The sequence below is a fragment of the Arvicanthis niloticus genome, chromosome 15 (assembly GCF_011762505.2).
Source record: "Arvicanthis niloticus isolate mArvNil1 chromosome 15, mArvNil1.pat.X, whole genome shotgun sequence".
Classification (NCBI taxonomy): Eukaryota; Metazoa; Chordata; class Mammalia; order Rodentia; family Muridae; genus Arvicanthis; species Arvicanthis niloticus.
Genome location: NC_047672.1, coordinates 48,092,908 through 48,111,675, shown reverse-complemented (window position 1 = coordinate 48,111,675; position 18,768 = coordinate 48,092,908). Strand labels below are relative to the sequence as shown.

General features: G+C 33.8%; 1 protein-coding gene across 1 annotated transcript in view; it reads right to left on the bottom strand.

The window, feature by feature from the left end:
- The window catches only part of Vwde (von Willebrand factor D and EGF domains), an 83,253-nt gene that overhangs the window by 51,411 nt on the left and 13,074 nt on the right, over window positions 1-18,768 (bottom strand). Inside the window, 12 exon segments of the mRNA XM_034518934.3 lie at window positions 798-912; window positions 2,291-2,395; window positions 2,500-2,655; window positions 6,805-6,941; window positions 8,468-9,417; window positions 9,558-9,612; window positions 9,615-9,635; window positions 9,638-9,764; window positions 12,216-12,489; window positions 13,995-14,068; window positions 14,496-14,710; window positions 17,404-17,548. Of these exon segments, the coding sequence (XP_034374825.3) occupies window positions 798-912; window positions 2,291-2,395; window positions 2,500-2,655; window positions 6,805-6,941; window positions 8,468-9,417; window positions 9,558-9,612; window positions 9,615-9,635; window positions 9,638-9,764; window positions 12,216-12,489; window positions 13,995-14,068; window positions 14,496-14,710; window positions 17,404-17,548 (2,374 nt within the window).

Sequence of the window (18,768 nt, the reverse complement as noted above, 5' to 3'; positions counted from 1 at the left end):
AGTCATGTCTTGCTGCATCTTACTTCCTATTCCATGTAGCTAATAACACAGAAGGAAAGAACTCGGATATACACATGAAATTACCATAGGCTCAGGAAAGTGACCACTATTTGTGGTACATTTTGGACAGAAGAGTGGATTCTGAATTTATCTGTACACATATTTATATAATCACAGAAGAAGGGTGTTGAAAAGCACTTTATAGAGTACGGAGTCTAAATATCTTAAATATCAAAAGACAGATTCATGTCCATTGGAGCTGAACTAGCTGATTTTTTTTTCCATAAAACTGAACAAAATAAAGTTAGATATAGGAAATTGTGTATATCTGAATTCCAGGTTTTCATTTCATTCTTCTATGAATTATTCAAATATTATTTCATGATTAACTATTAAAATAAATATCTTATAACCTATTAAAGTATGGTGATATCAAGTACATATAGTACTATATCACTTCATATTAGAGTAAGTTCTAAGATCTATATAATTAATTAGTTTTATCATTGTATCACCATGGACAGTATAATCACAAGTTAAGAGAGCTATGAAATTGCTTGATTATAAACACATATGAAGCCTATTATTAACAAAAGTGTTATTTGGTGTTCAAGACCACATATAAAAACATACTCCTGTCTCTTGATTTCTTAAAGCAAAGGAATTTATGAAGTAATGAGCGATTCTAAATTAAATACATTGTTCATCTAACTGAAATACATTAATATCAATTATGGCTTAAAATCACTTTAAGACTTCTGTATAAGAAATAATTGAATTAATAAAAAAGAACTTACCATCTAAAAATGACCAAGTAGAATTTGAAGTTTGAGGTCTACAAATCAAACAAGAGCTGGTAGGATTTTTATACCCATCAGTATAGCAGAGATAATCAATAATACAAACATTATCCTAGTGGAATTAAAAAAATCAATAAGATATCCTATGCTTAATACATAGAAACTAGAAACAGAAAAACAGCAGCATATATATTTGTATTTGGAGATAGTTTTCATAAACTCAGCACAAGTACATCTTTGAAAACATATTATTCATAGAATTAAAAAGCAATAAAACTGATTAATTTGGAAGAATAAGAAAATGTACTACAGCATAGCTTATGAGTAACAGGAAATACAGCCCCAATGCCAGCTCCACCTGGAAGTGCTTTATTAATAAAAATGGCATTTTCCTGTACAGTTGAAAGAATGATGTCAATTTATAGCTGACTTTTTTCCTTTGTAGCCTACTCTGTCCTTTAAATTCTACCACCAGCCCAGCCTCGCGTCTTAATCACTCCACCTTATATATATAGTAAAAGGCTCCCGTGAAGGCAAGGCTGCCTCATGGAGAAAGCAGCGGAGTAACTTCTTCAAAAGACTCACATTTGTTTACCATTTCTGCTCAGGAGTTGCTCAAACAACTCCTTTGCCAGCACTTAGAGTGCTCTACGAAACATTAGCCTGAGAGGACAAGACAGCTTTGAAAACATCATTGAAAATATTTTTAAATAGGCAAAGACAAAATATTCCAGATAAAATGAAATCCAAATAAGTTTGCAGCACTAACTAATTTCTTCTTGACATATTCTTAATGCTTATTTCAAGAAGAAAAGTATACACATTGTTTTCTTAGGTGTGTACACTAGTTTTTATGTTCTTTTGTTTGAAGGGTTGGCTGATATTAAGTCCATGGTTTTATCAAGTCATCAGTTTCCATGTAGGAAGCGTTCTAGATAACCAAAGGAAAAATACAACCAGAAAACAGACAAAAACAATAAAAGCATTAGACACATATTATAAATACTTTTTGAATACAAATCATTGGTACAACAAGAGCTAGTTAACCACAAAGACAAATTTTACTGAAAAAAATATGTATGTAGGACTTCTTGAGTGAATAATTGAATGAGAAATCCCTTTTCTGATTCTTTTGGGAGGAGTATAGAGAAGAGGGGCAAGGTCTCACGTAGCCCAGGCTGTTATCCAGGATGGGATAACTTCATACTTCTGGTCCTCCTGCCTCAACCTCTTAAATGCTAGAACTACAGATATTTGCTGCTTTAACATAGCTCCTCCTTCAAAGTTTCAGGGAGAAACATTTTGCCACTTTAAGACATTAAAAGAAGAAACACTGTCCTTATTCAGTCAACAAGAGTTACAGGGAGTTCATTAATTTTAACTAGACTAGCATCCATGTCATTTCAGCATTAGTTTGCGAAAAGCACAAAATTATGCAAAAGACAAGTGGATATATGTATTGTGTTCTATGAGAACATAAAAATACATACCTTCATAGTGCATGAATCATTTTCATAGGGACCACAAACTTGACAAGCACCGTCATATATGATCATTATCTTGGGATTACTGAATGCATAACCACCATTAGATACCTATGAGATATAGTTTTAAAGTAAGATTATTTTTTCTAAATGTTGTCTAATCAATTCACTATAAAATTTTATTTATGCATAGGATGATATCTTTTATTTGTTACCTTTATTTGCAACTTTGCTAAGGGTTTCTCTGCTGTTAAATCCATGGTATCAGAATACTGGCCATCTGGGAACAGCTGACAGACAATCACTCTGCTATTTTGAAAGATTGCCTGTGTGTAGATACTTGCTCCGAGCACCCAATTACTGCCATTATACTGAAGGAGTAATGAAAAGTCAGTTGACTGTTTCTAAATTGTGGAAGCACTTTTGTACATTTTATAATTACTAAATTATATATAGTCAATGTAGAAGTTTTAAAATACATATCACATAAATCAGATATATAATTAGAAAAATACATTGAAAGTAAATTTTATTCAAAATAATAGAAAAGTATACACCGTGGTTTGATAATTAAAAGACAAAATCAACCCTTCTCCCAAAGCATACATTATTGACAGATTCAATCCAAAAAAGTTGTCATATATACTCACCACAGAATGTATTTCAGAGCAAGAGGAAAGCAATGGAGTACATACTTGTCACATGGTAAATGGGTTTTCTATGTAAAAGCTTCTGCCCCCACGCCCCACTTTCACCTCCCTGGAAAAACCTTCCAGTATGTTGGCAGCCGCTGGCTTTCCTGCTGCTATCTGACCCTCGACTGGTCCAGAAAAACAACTAAGATGGGTCAATGATTCAACTATTTGAACATTTGTAACTGTATGCCAGAGGAATTGGGGTCAGACTACTCATAATGGGCTATATTTCAAAACATAAAACTATAAAGTGGTGGGCATGTTTTTTTCAATAAAGTTAAATATAAAATTGAAGTGTACAAAGAATAATGGGACTAAAACAGATATGCACATGTATAATTGGACACATACTAATTTTTCATGGTGTCCAAGTGCCAAGTAAGTAAAAGATTTTCTCTCCACGAGAACTCAACTTCATCTTTTTTGATTTATAATAAAATATACTATCCTCCGTAAAATGTGTCGTTTTACTTAAGCTAGTTTGTGTCATCTGAGTAGAATTCTAGCCCGTTACCCTACTCAGTGCCAATAGAATGGCATGCTTAAGCTATACTTTGCATACTAGTTAGTAGTGTTGTAAAATGACCTAGTGTGTGAAAAGAAAAGGGCAGAATGATTTTCTGAGTACTGACAACTATATTAAAAAACTACAAGGGCACATTGGTTGATATATGAATTCATGTGTATAGTCAAACATACAAAAACGCATTTTGATTGCACAATGGTTTTCAAACAGCATTGGTCATACAACTTGATCGTGCCTCAGCACTGAAGGTTAGAAGGGAAGGACAAGGACAGAGACATCACTCCAGTTTATGTGGAATAAAGTGTAACTTCATTTTGAAGACTTTCTGATTGACACCTTGCAGTTGTGCAGGTAACTATAGTTATGGAGGAGCACTCTGCTATAGCAGATCTGTCAGTTTTTCTAACTGAGAAGAAATGACAAAAAATATCATGACAAGATTGTCATGATAGCTATGTTTAAGGCATGTTTGATATCTTCTTTTTCTCTGTGAAATCAGACTGCGGCTAATGACTGGTCCTTTAGATATGAGTTCAAGCCCTCTCTGAAAAGGTTAACCCAAAGTGACAAAAATTATGATTCTATGTTCTTTACATTCAACATTTTGTGAGTGTCTATTATATGTTGAGGATATTCGTTTTAGTTGAAATATTTTAATCATTGAGAATTTCATACATGTATCCTGTATTAAACCATGCCCATCCAATCCCAAGTAGTCAAGCCCTGTGCACATACACATACTAGCTACTGGTATTCTGCTGAGGCAAAAAGTAACAGAAAATATATGGAGTATATAACTTTGCTGCGATAACTGAGATTGAAATAAGATATAATATAGAGGAAGCCCCAAATCAAATCTAGTCAAGGAAGGCTTCAGAAGAGGGGGGTCATATGTTTTCTTCTTGGGGGATAAAGGGTGTTTCTGTTTGGATGCTAAAAACTGAAACAGAGAGAGGGAAATTCAACATGGCTGGGGAAACCATCATTTGAAAATGAAGGAAGCACAAAACATTATGATCTATGGTAGAGCAGAATGAAGATGGGAGGCATGTTTAATTTAACCACAAAAGGATCTAGGTCAGAAAGAGCCCTCTGCCTACATGATTATTTTCTGGATTTAATAACTATGGATCAGGAGCTTAAAAGCTGGACTTGACTTTTAGAGGAAAGAATAAAAGAAATGAGTGGGTAGCTTGATTTCTAGACCAAGACTTCTTTATGAGTGTTACTGTAATACTAGAAAAGAACTACTATTAAGTAAGCTGTGATAGTCTGTTCTTTATAGAATATAGAAGATATGTATGTGTGTCCTTCTACAAAAGAAATATAATGAGGATTAACTAGAAAATAATGATCATAGACACATATGTCAGTATATGGAAAGAATACTATAAAAATATGGGATAATGAGAACTCATTACTCAGGAGAATAAAAGAGATAATGGAAGAGATTGATGATATAGAAGAGAAGATATAAACAATTCTCTGTAAATACCTTTCATACAAATCAAAATTTTTAGAATTATGATAATATTCCAGATACTCTTTAAATAATTTTATTATAAATCAACTAGAAAGTATAGGAAACTCAAAAAGAAACAGAAACATTTCAACTAATTATATTTCAATGAAATACATAACTGCAATGAATAGGAAATCAAAAATAGTGTAAATCAATCATATTAAAAACACCATTTGCTGTTCTATCATTATATCATTTTATAAATTTAATTTTCAAGGTAGAGGGTAAAGTATCTGAAAATATATGTATATGCAAATGATAACAAAATAGATTTATACATTGGAAATGATGAGAACTGTTTTTCACTTGTGAAGAAAAGAGAAACAAATAAGAAGAGGAGAATAGAGTGAACCCTTTGCCATTTTATTAGAATCAGAGATATTGCTATCAATGTATTGAACATGGTAGACTAGAAAGACGCTAAGTAAATTTGCTTTCTGCAAATCCTAAAAAGACTTGCATTGCATGATTTGAAAATTGTGTTAAATTATGCTTAATGAAGAGTGAGTTAAGAAAGCCTTAAAATCCACATTGGACATGTTTTGTGTTTAGATTTTAAGTTTATGCCCAGATAAGTTGTTTTTCTAATAGCAAGTGCACAGCCTTATAAAAAATATACATACAAGCATACTACTATATATAAATAAATATACTAAAAATAAATAAAATAGAATTTTATGGGATAGCAGAATAGGGATAGCAGAGATGATTCAATTCAAATAACATAAATATTTGCTATATAGGACATCTTGGGATTTGGCAACTAAATGCCGTTCTTTTCTTTTACAATTAAGCATTGTATTTAGGGATTTCTAAAATTCTGAGTCAAATGTTTGAAGGGAGAGAAGTAAATCACAACACATTAGATAGATCTAAAAGTAAGTCCAAGATGTACTTTCTAAGAAAATACAAATTTGCAAACTTCTGTTCAATCATTTACTAGTAGAATGATCTAATATTAACAAATTTGCCAAAGCCACATACCTCTCTCTTATGATATTGAGATCTTAAGTATAACATGATTCAATGAACATACTTGTGTATAATTACACAAGGAAATATTTCCAAAATTATTTTCTTCAGCAAAGTCTCAGTACCAGATTCACACTTCATTGACTTAGAGATAAAGTAAGAATGCAAAAACATGTTTTAATTTTTCAACTTGTCCAAATGAGCATCTAAATTAAAAAACATGTCCTTATACTATTTTTTTTGCTTGAATAAAGAAAAGAAAAATTGCATAATTCACAAAATAATGCATATTAAATGTGCTCTCATTCAAGCTGAATGGCTCTTCTGCTTTAATAATCTTGAGAGACGAATAACTGATGGGGAGGGATGGCCTATTTCAGAGTCAGAGCAAAGGAGGTGTGATCTATGAGCACAGTTATCCCGTTTGTGCTTTGGAAGGGCATATTCAGGCATCTCCATCACCTACACTCCCTGTCAGATTATCTTGGCTGAAAACCATTGCCATTCATTGTGATTTACAGCTCAAGAAAGATAGATGCTTCTATCTAACAAGCTTGACGTTCTTTTAGCTTTTATTAATCATGACTAAAAACCATGGCCCAACACCTCAATAAAAATGACATAAAATACTTAGTAACAATCAGAGGGCAGCTTATACAGTGAAGCAGTGTGGCCATTTTCCTGTAACTCTCAGTGGGTTGAACAGCCTGAGATCATGTTGCTCTCTGATAGACAAAGTTAACCTGAAAAATGGCACGAACTCAATCATTTTAAACACGGCACCCAAAGCCTGTGTTTATCATACCTCCAGTTTAGTAACTTCACACTTGATGGACAATGACTCTTTGAAGCCTTGACCAAAAACTTTCACTGTGACACAGTTCTGCTTCTGAATATCACAGAATCCAGCGTTCTCAAGTGCAGTAATTTCAGGAGCTATGTCTTTAGAAAAAAAATTATAATAAACATCACCTGCCTTGTGAATTACAGAAAAATTATTTTTAGTGTCTAAATTATAGTTCAAACAACATTTCAAAATGCACTCAAAACATTATTTATAGTAATTAACTAATTAAAACATTTAATAATGTTTTGTTTTAATACATAATGCTAACCATCAAAACAAAAGCATTGTCATAACTGATAACACTTAAAAACACATTTTTCTAATGTTTCAGTAATGTTTGTTATTAATTAAGAGCAGATGTTAATAAATTATACCTAAAATTACATCTTGGTTTTGCCATACCAGTTTGTGGCAAACAGATGAATTAAATGTTTCTGTAAAAATGGTAAAATATGTTTCTGCAATAAGATATTTTACTTAACAGTGTAATATTCACATTTCAAAAATCATTTCAGTACTACGAAAAATTTTTATCAAAATGTAAGATATATATATATCTTTGTATATACACACACATATTGGAGTATAGTTTATACTCTATTACAGTTTTGTCTATATTTTTTGTTATCCCATAAGGATAAGTGTGAGTGTATTAATCACTGACAGGAAATATCTCTCTTAGAACTCATAGCTAACTGAATTTCCTATGGCTCTTATTCTGGTTGTGGCTTTGGTGAACACATCTTACCTGCATCGGTGAGATCTGCTTGTTAAAATAGATGTATCCCTGTGAACAGTATTTCTCTGCTCTAGTCCTGTCAAAGTCTAAGAGAACTTACCAGTTAACCTTGAGAAAAAATCATAAGCCTCTGACCTTAGGATTCTCAAACATCTCACAATAATTTCTATTAGCTTATTATGTCACGTTTGTTGCATGTGTCTATTTACTGATGTATTTGTGTGTAGTGTCATTACCCAAGGCATAGGAATAAAACAAATGAAACCTTTATATAACTTAAATTCTACCATAGGATGACAAAGATTGTTTTAAAAGTGAAAAAGCATAAAATGTAGAAAGATATGTTTTCAGTTATGTGCAAAAATTTTATATTAATTATGTCACAGAAGATTAAAAAATATGAGGTTCTGTGAGATAAACTACTAGGACATTTTTTAAGTTAATACTCAGACAAAAGGGCTGTCAAAAATAGGCTTAAAAACAATTTAAGAAAATTACTGTAATTAACATATGTAAATGTAAAATAACATAAAGTAGTGCTTAAAATAAACTGGATATGAGATCTAGGCAAAAGGTTACTCTGAAGACAGAGGTACCATTTGTGTGCAAAGGCTTTGTGTCTGGGTGGCCCGGGCATTTCCAAGGAGTAACAATAGAGATGAAATCAGATGGAAAGGATCAAGAGCTGCCACAAAGAGGCCATCAAGTGGTATGGTACCAGACAGGCAAGGCAGTTACGCAGAATTTAGCTTTGACATTTCAGTAAGATGAAACATTTGGAGGAAATCTAATATATCTCTCACTGCAGACTTAATAAACACTAAGGACATGTCCATAATCACATGCCATCCCCAATATCAATGTTTCAGAGCATTTGCATACCGTATGAATGACTGCAATCATGGGAACTGTAGCCTGAAAAACATGCACAACCCCAGTCCGTACACTGTCCATGTCCACTGCATAAATTGGGACATTTTAACACTTCTAGAATGCCTTCTATTGACTTCCTGTGTTCTTCTATGTTGTGCTTTCCTGCTTCTAAAATACGTCTCTCGCATTCATTTTCTAACAAGGCCACTCCTGCCTCTGCCCAGCTCCCGTCGTCCTTTAGCAGAACATCCTTCACACACATTTCCATAACATGGTTTAGTGTCCTGCCAAGAAAGGGAAGACAGAGCCTTCCAATGCTGGAGTTGGCTAAAGTCTGCTGACAGATTGCCAATACACTGACTTCAGTGAGGCCTGATGCTGTGGGCCACGAGGGGACAGACTCCTGTTGCCTGTCCTCAGTGTGGTCCTCAGGGAAAAAATAAGAAAACTCTTCCAGGTTGCCTTGTCCAAGACTCTGGAAAGTAAATACGGGAAGAGAGTCCTTCAATTTTTGTTGTTTCCATCTGTTTTGTAGATTCTTCCTCATTTCCTGGTCCTGTGTATGCCTCTCATTACTCGAATACGTAGGAGGATTTTGTGTCTTATTCCCAGAATGCTGTAAATTTAAGTCCAGTTTAGGTAGGTTTGGGTGGGTATTTTCCTGTAGTAAGAAATTCAAATTATTTTCTTCCCTAGGTACATGAGGGTTTATTTTTCCAACAAGAACTTCTGAATTGATATATTCAGAGGTAATATCTAGGTCTGGAATCAAGGAAGAGAATTGGATGTGTTTGATGTCTTTACAGCTGGGAGCCATTTCTAAGTGAGATCTGCTGTCCAGATGGTGAGAAGGCAGATGGTGCATGGTGGTACCCAACCAGCAGCTGCAGTAGGATGGTTTTGCAGGAAACTGTGGGGAAGCTGGTATTTTGTCAAACATGCTTCTTCCTGGTAAAAGCCTTCCAGATGAAAGATAGGATAGTTATTTGAACAAGAACATTTTTTCCACTAATCTATTGTGAAATGGCAGAGCATTGAATACCCATTGCTTAAGCTTCATAGTAACACAAAAACAACTGAATAATAGCTTAATTCTCACCTCCATTCACTGATAAAAGCAATATAACTGTTGACGACGTGATCAATTTTCATCACCTCTTGTCATGAAAATCATTTCTGGGTTTTCATCGAAGGTGCCACAAAGCCCCAATGTGCTTCTGTAGTCTAAACTAGAGATTCTGAGTGTTATACTCATACCCCACTCACTGAGGTCAGCACGGATGAAGGCTCCAGAGGAAAACCAAATCTGAAAGCAGACAAGCCCACACTGAGATACAAGATGCTGAATTCATTGGGTTAAGAAAAGGATGCCATGGAAGATATAAGAAAGTTATTTTTCTATGCATACAAAGAATAAAATACTTATTTTTTTGCATGAAAACTTTCATTTAAAATTGTATTTCAAAAAAAATCCCTTTTCACTTTATACTGACTTGAAATTTGGTTATGATTTCAGATCTTTTAATTTTTAATTTTATGTGCATGGATGTTTGGCCAGTGTGTATGTCTGTTCACCATTTGTGTGCCTGGTTCCTGCAGAGGCCAAAATAGGGAGTCAGATCCTCTGAGATTGTTACAGACAGTTGTGACCTACCACATGGGTGCTCGGAACTGAACCCCTGAAAGAGAAGCCAGTCCTCTTAACTGTCATTTCAACTATTTACTGAAACCAATGGTTCTTGACTTCATTAATAACTAAAATTTTATATTTTATAAGATTGAAGCAGTTAAAACTAGTGATGGCAATGTTAACAAAGTCACATTCTGATAGAAGTAATGCAGTATAGAATTGCACACCAATAAACATAATTTGGAAGGAATACAAGTCCTTGAAGCTAATCACTATATTTTTATTGCTGGTAGACAAATAGAATCAATAGGCAAGTTATTTTAGTTGCTTGGGAAAGTGGCAAACAGAGCAAGCAGAAATTACATGACCTTAATGGCCTGTGCCATCTGACAATGAGCCACTCACTGCCCCGGTCCCAATAATGTCCTGAAGCAAATCATCTGGACGTATAACTGGAAAAAAAAAAAAAAAAAAAAAAAAGACTTTTCCTAAAAGCACCAAAGACACATCACTAGTGTTTGTTTTCAGTTTAAATATAATCCTTTTTGTCTCCTTATTTAAAAAAAAAATGATGTGTACTCATTATGGGGATTTTTTTAATGTATAAAAACCTTACATTCCTAGTCATTAAGCTAGTTAAAATTATTTCAAAGTCTGCATTTTGTATTTCTGCCTAGCAATCAACAAATGCCCATTCATTTTCTTGACCATAATGTCTTCTACTATGTATTTAATTTTATTTACCTTTTATTAAACTCTCCTATGGCAACTTATAACTTTCCCCCTTACAGGGAGAGATGCAAGGGACATCACTGGTGTTGCCCACATCCTTAATTATTTCATTAGAACAAACTTCCAGTTAAAACTTTTGCTGAAGTGACATTTAGAATCCCCTAGAAAGATTATCTTTTCCATTAGTTTTATTTTTGGCAATATTATAGGAAAGGTATTGCTTTTTATTTATTTGATTACTGATGAGGTATTTCAATATTTTGTCAATTATTTGTACACTTGGACATAGTTTTCAGTGTTATTCCCCTGTGAATTGTCTTTTTGTTTTTGCTTAATTTTTTGTTTTTTATGTCTTGTTTTTTTATGTATGTTATTTATGTATGTTATTTATGTATTTTATGTCTTGTTTTTTATGTATTTTATGTATTGTTTTTTATGTCTTGTTATGGAAACCAGGCTTGTCTTATGCTCACCATTCTCCTTCTTGCCTTGGCTTCTAAAGTGTTGGGATAGCAGTCATGTGGCAAAACACCTTGTGCCTTCTGATGTTATTCACACTTACAGTTGTCTACTAATTCTATATATAACATATATACATATATACATATGTATCCAATCTATAAATGTTTATATATTTATTGTTTTTATAAAAAGATTTTGATTCATATTATGGCTTTGGGTGACAGAATTCAGATAATGTTTTGTTTGTACATTACTATTCAGTAAATGTTATAAAAATAACATACTAAAAATTATTTAAATATTTGAACATATTTACCATGAATTCCTTTTTAAAAGATGAAAAGGTGAACATGACCTTAAGATATAAATATTTTGCTTACTGATATGAAATAATATTTTTCAAAAATATTAATAATAAAAATATTTGTAAAATATAATGTGGGGCCTTTTGCCTAATTTTTAATCTTTTTTCATTTAGCTTCCATGCTTCTTCCTGAAGTAGTAGCAGACTGTATTCACTTAAAAACTGTTAGTTATTCCTGAATATTGATGTTTGTCATTTTACTTAATATACATTCATTAGACATTGTCAAATAGTTTTATGAATAATCCATAAAACTGTAATATTAAAATGTTTTGAAGGAACAATTTAGATGTAAGGATATGTTCCATTTTGAATAATAGGTTAAAATATAAGCTTTTGTCAAATATCTGAGTGAATCTAAAGCAATTTTCTTTCTTTTTTACATTCTCACACATGAATATAATGTATTTTGATTATATTTATTCATTATTTTCTAAGTGCTAATTTCTTTAGCAAACTAATATCAAAATATAATAGTGCCTAATTTATAGGGATGAATAGAAGTTCATCCAAAATTACGAAAAGCAAAATTTCTTCTAATGTTAAATTTTTTACTTCCGTTCACATACCGTGATTTTTCTTCCTAAATAAGATTCAGTTATTCTGATATTGCTTGATGATGACTCTTGGCTCTTTACGAATAAATATGGTGGAGATTGGTGTAACTGGCCACTACACATATCAAAAGTAACGATGTCACCTTCTTCTTTTGCAACAAAGCCGCAGTTACATGCCACAGGATAGTGAAGGCTCCCACAGTCCCGCTGACGTACATGAACTTCAAAATCACGTGACATACTCTTATAAAGCACAAATGTTCCAGTCTTGAAGTTGTCATATACTCTGGTATGAACAAAGGTCAACTACATTAAGAATAAGGATACAATATTATAACGATATAACTGTAATATTACAAAGTTCTTTAATGCATGCATCAGCAGGCAATGTATATGCTCTCAGAATAAGGAATTTGTATTTTCAGCACATTTATGGGTCTGAAGATATGTGTCTGTGATATGTGTCTGTGAATGATTCAAAGTGGCCACAAACAGTTCAACTCTTTCCCACATCTCTGTCTGTCTCTTTACCCACCCAGCAGGCTTCACTCTTAAAGGAGAATATGTTTGCTGAGTGCACAGGCCCTTGGTTGTCTTCATTAGAGAAAGCATTTTCCAACGTGGGTATTACTTACTGGCTTTCAGTAACCAGTCTCTGTTAATAAAATCGTGAACTCTAGTTCCTTCTCTTATTTTCTATCTTAATTTTCTTCCACACTGTTTTACTTCTAGTACTACTATTATTGGTGTGAATCGTGTGTCTCTATCTCTTCTCCTATCCAAAGCTCAGCACCATGGCAACGAACGTTCTTGACTTCATTCACTGCCTTACCTTCAGCACGTAGAACAAGGCTTGTCACCTGCATATTTTATAAGTAATCTCACTGAAAGAAGACAGATTAAGTACATCACCACTCTGCTTTCTTGAGGACTCCTCACTGAGGAGACTTCTAAATCTCCAAACTATGAAAGATTTCTGCATAACTGATTAGTCCTGACAACTTTTCAATACTCATCAAAACGTGTGAAGTGCTATTTATAGTGGAGGATTTTATCACGATGTCACTCAGGAATAATCTTACTGACAGCTATCACACTATGTTTAAAACACCTGTCAGGTATCATGAAGAAAGTTTTTACTAGACGATGAGTTGTCTCTCTTCTTAAGGATGTCTTAGCATGACAAGGCCCCCAGAACAGCGTGACTAAGCTTAACTATTCCTATGCAGACAGTAAAATCAATATCATTTTGATACCCTTCTCATTACTTGGGACATTTTACTTAATTCCAGAAACAATTATAAAGGATTTCATGGTAGAAAAAAATCGATTTTGAAAACTGGCATTCTTCTCTTTAATTAAAGTTAATTAGTATTAAAATAAATATAGTGAATTAGCTTAGTCATTTTACATAAACCTCATAGATTGTTTTGTAATTTTATAAACATACAACACAGTAAATACTCTTAGTTATAATAAATGACTTAATATAAAAATAAGTAGGTGGCCAAGCACAAGTGATTATGTACATTTGTAATATTCTTCAATAATGTCTTCACTTGTAATAATCCAAAATTTCAGGTCCACTAGTTATCTGCATTATTTACTAAGGACTGGAATTAAGGCAAAAATATTCTACACAAATACACTAATGTCTAGAGACAAACCAGTAAAAGTGCAAACATTGAAAAGATAAGGAAATGATAAAAGAGTGTTTTAAAACAAAACATGGCAAAAAAAAAAAACAAAGAAAACAAAAGCCACTGATAAAAGAAAAGATCAGGACATTACCTGCCATCAAAGGTAATTATGTGTAAGTCAGTAAATGAATAGCAATAAGCAGATGGGACATCTTTGACTTTGATCTGCAGAAGAAGCATATATTTAAAGGTTAACATTGATTGCTGGCTAGTAAATTAGTTAGCAATTAAAATTAATATTCAGTAAATTCTTATTTTATAGTTACTAAAATGGAATTGTTTAAAATAAAAAATATTAAGTAATTTTTAAAATGATTTATTTCTATAATGCATCTGTATGTGTTTATATGCTAAGTGTGAGCAGGTGACCACAAAGATGAGAGTGGATGTCAGGTCTCCTAGAGCAGAAGTTACAGTCAGTTGTTAGCTGCCTCCGATGGCACTAGAAACCAAACTTGAGTCCTCTAGAAGTCCAGAAAGTAAACTTAGACTTTTAGCCATCTCTCCAATTAATTTATAAATAAAAATATTGTTGGCACAAGTGTATATTTTAAATCTTAAGTTATAAAGGTTATTTTTCTGATTAGTCAACCTGGACGCTGTCTGGAGTGTATCTGTCCCACAAGAAAACATCATTAACTATAGGTTCCACAATGATGTCTGTAAGTCTGTCTCCATCCTGGGAAAAGTCTGTCACAGCAGTGTAGTATACTACAGCCTGGCTACATATTCCATCAGCACAAGAGTTCTGGTGAAGGTCCACGTGGCAGGAAGACAATGCCAAATTTAAACCGAGGTGTTCTTTACCTATTTAGGAAGAAAAAAATATCATCTTAAAAGTTTTTTTTAAGATACATACAAATCAAATGTAGTTACTTGATCAATATGAAACAGACTAAATATTATTATTAAATATTTTTCTTTAAAATTACTTTAATGTTTGTTTGAATTAAAATAAAGCTGCTGAATCTACTTTATAGATAAATATTAACTTTAAATATGTATACATATATACAAATACACTACTATTTTCAATAAAGTTAAAAATACATATTCATTTAGATAGAATTCAAAAGCAATAAATAACAGGTAGGAGAAGGTAATAAATATTTTAGTAGAGTAGTTCATCAACTTAAATATATACATGCTATTCAGCATAAATTTTGACATCCAGTAAGAAAATGATGTGGGTCTCTTGAATGTGATCATGAGTAATAAACTTATTTCCCCTCATAAGCATCAGAACTTCAAAATGATCTGTTTATGTAACAAAAAAAAGGGAAATAATCTTGAGAGGAAATAGTAAATAAAATGAAAACATAACTTTAAAAAGTGGCATAGCTCATTTGCATAATTTCTGTTCTTCCCATAAATGAAAGAACATGCCCCCAGATTGGGTATAAAGTAGCAGGTTTTCAAATTCAATTCAGGACCACAAAGCCTTCCTGAGACTCTAGAAGGAAGAACTTAATTCTAAAGACTGTCTTCTTTACACTCACAAGGATTTTACAGGTACAAAATTACAGTAGACACATAAAAGTATACTGTACTGGGTTCAAGATCCCAGGGAAAATGTTTTCCCTTCTTTCCTTCCTCCCTTCCTCCCCTCCTTCCTTCCTTTCCTCCCTTATTCCTTCCTCTTTCTTTCTTTCTTTCTTTCTTTCTTTCTTTCTTTCCTTCTTTCTTCTTTTTTTCATTTGTTCTTTCTTTCTTTCTTTCTCTTTCTTTCTTTCTTTCTTTCACTTGTTCTTTCTTTCTTTCTTTCTTTCTTTCTTTCTTTCTTTCTTTCTTTCTTTCTTTCAGATGGCATTTCTCTGAAACTAGGTCAGTAGACCAGGCTGGCCCCAAACTCAAAGATCCACCTGTCTCTGCCTCCCAAGCACTGAGACTAAAGGTGTGTGCCACTACTTCCTGGCCTATGATTCCCTTTTTATTTTCCTAGAAATACATTTTCTCACACACATAAAAAATAATGGAAACATCCAAATTCCTTAGATAGCTTCCTGAGGAGAGTGTGGAATATGCCTAGTTCGGGTACAGTCTATGACTTCATTTCTCACGTTTTCAGTATGAAGGCCAAGATTGTTTTCATGAAGCCTGTACATCAGCTGCACAGCTTCTGTAAAAACATATAAACATGTTCTTTGTCATGTAGATATTGGGTAGAAGAGAAGGGAAAGAATATCCAGAATGAAATCAGAAATTTCTCTCTGGAAATAGCAAGTTTTAATTGACAAATCGTACACATAAGCTATAAAAGCACATTTATGCTATTTTTATTATTATATCAATAATTGCCTTAATTAAAGAAACCAAGAGTGTGTAAATATATTTGACAGTATACTTCTAATAAAAAGAAATGTTTGCTTAGCATAATTTAGATAGTTTCAATCATGTGTGTCTCTATGCTTCCCAGAAGTGTAGATTGAACTGGAATTATGTCCAAGGTCTGAGCTGTAGTAAAATTCACAAGCTTGATGTACACAGGCCTCTAGATGTCTAAGTGCCCAGGTAGGCATCTTCTAAGCATATGCAATTGTCAAGGCCCCCAGCATGACATCTTTGAGTTCTTTTTTATGCCTTTTGATTCATCTTTTTAAATTTTAATCAATTTATTTGCATACATCAAACAGAAAACTAAACTGGGCCTGTTAATGTTTTCACCTCTCTGATTTAGGTGTTACAAGGCCATCAACACCTAGATACCCCGTGTTTGATGAGGTTCTACTGAAAATGCTTTATTCTATGAAGAATATACAATATACAAACAGAACTGTCATTTCTCTTTACATGTTCTGTTTTAATGAGAAAATCTTTTGTTCTGGTGAGAGGAATTTGAAAACTGGGAAAGAACTCAAGCAATCCAGCCACAGGTACACACATTTGCTCTCTTTGCTGTTCCATCTTGCTCTAGGGAGCAATTTCCCTCTATATATTGCCTTAGTCCTGATCTATAAATGGTCATGCATCATGGTATTCATGGGATTAGTCATTTATATGAAGAACATTAAGACAAAATATCCCCCTTGAAGCTTACACTGGGGAGAGAAGTATAAAGAACTCACTATGAGACCCGTGCTTTATAAGCTTCAACTCTGAGTATATCACAAAATTATTTTCAGCAAAGGCGATTTGGAAAAATAACGTTGTCTCCATCTCTGACAACAAAGCAAAGACAAGAAAGATATGAGGCAGAGGAGAAGGGGAATGATCAACTAGGAAAACATAGAAAAAAAAGGAAAGAGAACAAATGACAACATGGAGCAGATAGTTCACTAGTACGTTTCAGCAAGAAAAGGAAGAAAAAAAAACACCATGAATTGCTTTGCCAATCATCGATCAACCTTATATCAGATCATTATTATGATACACCTATTGTTTGATGTAAGCAAAGAACACATTTTTTTAATGTGAGCACATTTCAGGGACTCTCTATAAAAGAGAACAAGGATCAGTCATTGCCTGACATATAATAAACCAAAATGAACTTAGTGTGTTACCTTGTTCGATGGTTTTCAGTTTTAACGAGATTTTGCATCCTTGATCAAGCTCACTAAATTCAGAGCAAACAATAGGAACTGTACTCTCTATCCTCAGCTGGAATTCCTTTCCATCTTCTGATATAGTGTCCAGTTCGGGTTTTAACTAGCATGAGAAAATACTGCATTTTAAGTTCAAATATAATGTATTTCTAGGAGTTCATCTTGAAGACATGCTATTTTGTTTTGTTACCCCAGCAGACTATCTTTTGCTTAGTGAGCCATTAATAGCTTAATCATTCAGTTTTATTTAAGTAAACAAGGTCAGTTAACATCGAGCCAGTAAAAAATATAAGTCACTTTGCACTGATACGCAGAGAGTTCCACTACCAGCCCCACTTTGAGATTAGGCTCTGTAGTTTCCCCAATATAGGCTGGATAGGCATGTGACCAAGCTGCTTCATTGATTCTGGAGAATGAAGGATGAGAGATTGTGCCTTTTCTTCAATTGTTTGCTGTTGTTTATTGACACACCAGAGAAGAACCAAGTGATTCTCAAGGACTTATTGTCACCATTGAAATGTATGTATTACTTAATACATAAGCCGGAATGTCATCACCTTCACTACTCCGCTCCTCAGCTTGTTTCTGTCTGCTTTTTAAAACGTTAGACTTCCTGAGATGTACTACTACAACTTGAGACCACTCCAGTCCACGGGGCAGTCATATGTGGAAGCAGGGATCTTTCCTTTTTCCCATAGCTCAAGTCTTAACGGTCTCTCAGAAGACTTGCTTCTTTTTTTGTTTTTAATTTAATTTTTTTTTTTTTACTTATTCACTTTACATCCTGCTCAATGACCCTTCCCAGTAATTCCCTCCCACATTCCTTCCTCCATTCCCCTCAGCTTCTCCGCTGAGTGGGTGGGGCTGCCCTTGGTTATCCTTACCGCCCCAATTCCCACCTCTACCCTTCCAAGTACTTCAAGTCTCTATGAGGCTAGGCATTTCCTCTCCCACTGAGGCCAGACAAGGAAGCTCAGCTACAAGAATATATGCCACAGACAGGCAACAGCTTTTGCCAACAGCCCCCATTTCAGTTGTTAGGGACCCAGATGAAAACCAAGAGGCATATATACTATGTTTGAGCATGAGGCCTAGGTCCAGGCCGTGTATGTTCTTTGGTTGGTGGTTTAGACTCTGAGCATCCCCAGGGTCCAGGTTGGTTGGTCTTCCTGTGGACTTTCTATCCCCACTGGGATAGCAATCCTCCCTCCTATGTTTTTATAAGAGTTCCTAAGTTCCATTCACTATTTGGCTGTGGGTGTCTGTATCTTTCTGAATGAGCTGCTGAGTGGGGGCCTTTAAGAATTACTTGTGAGTGGGATT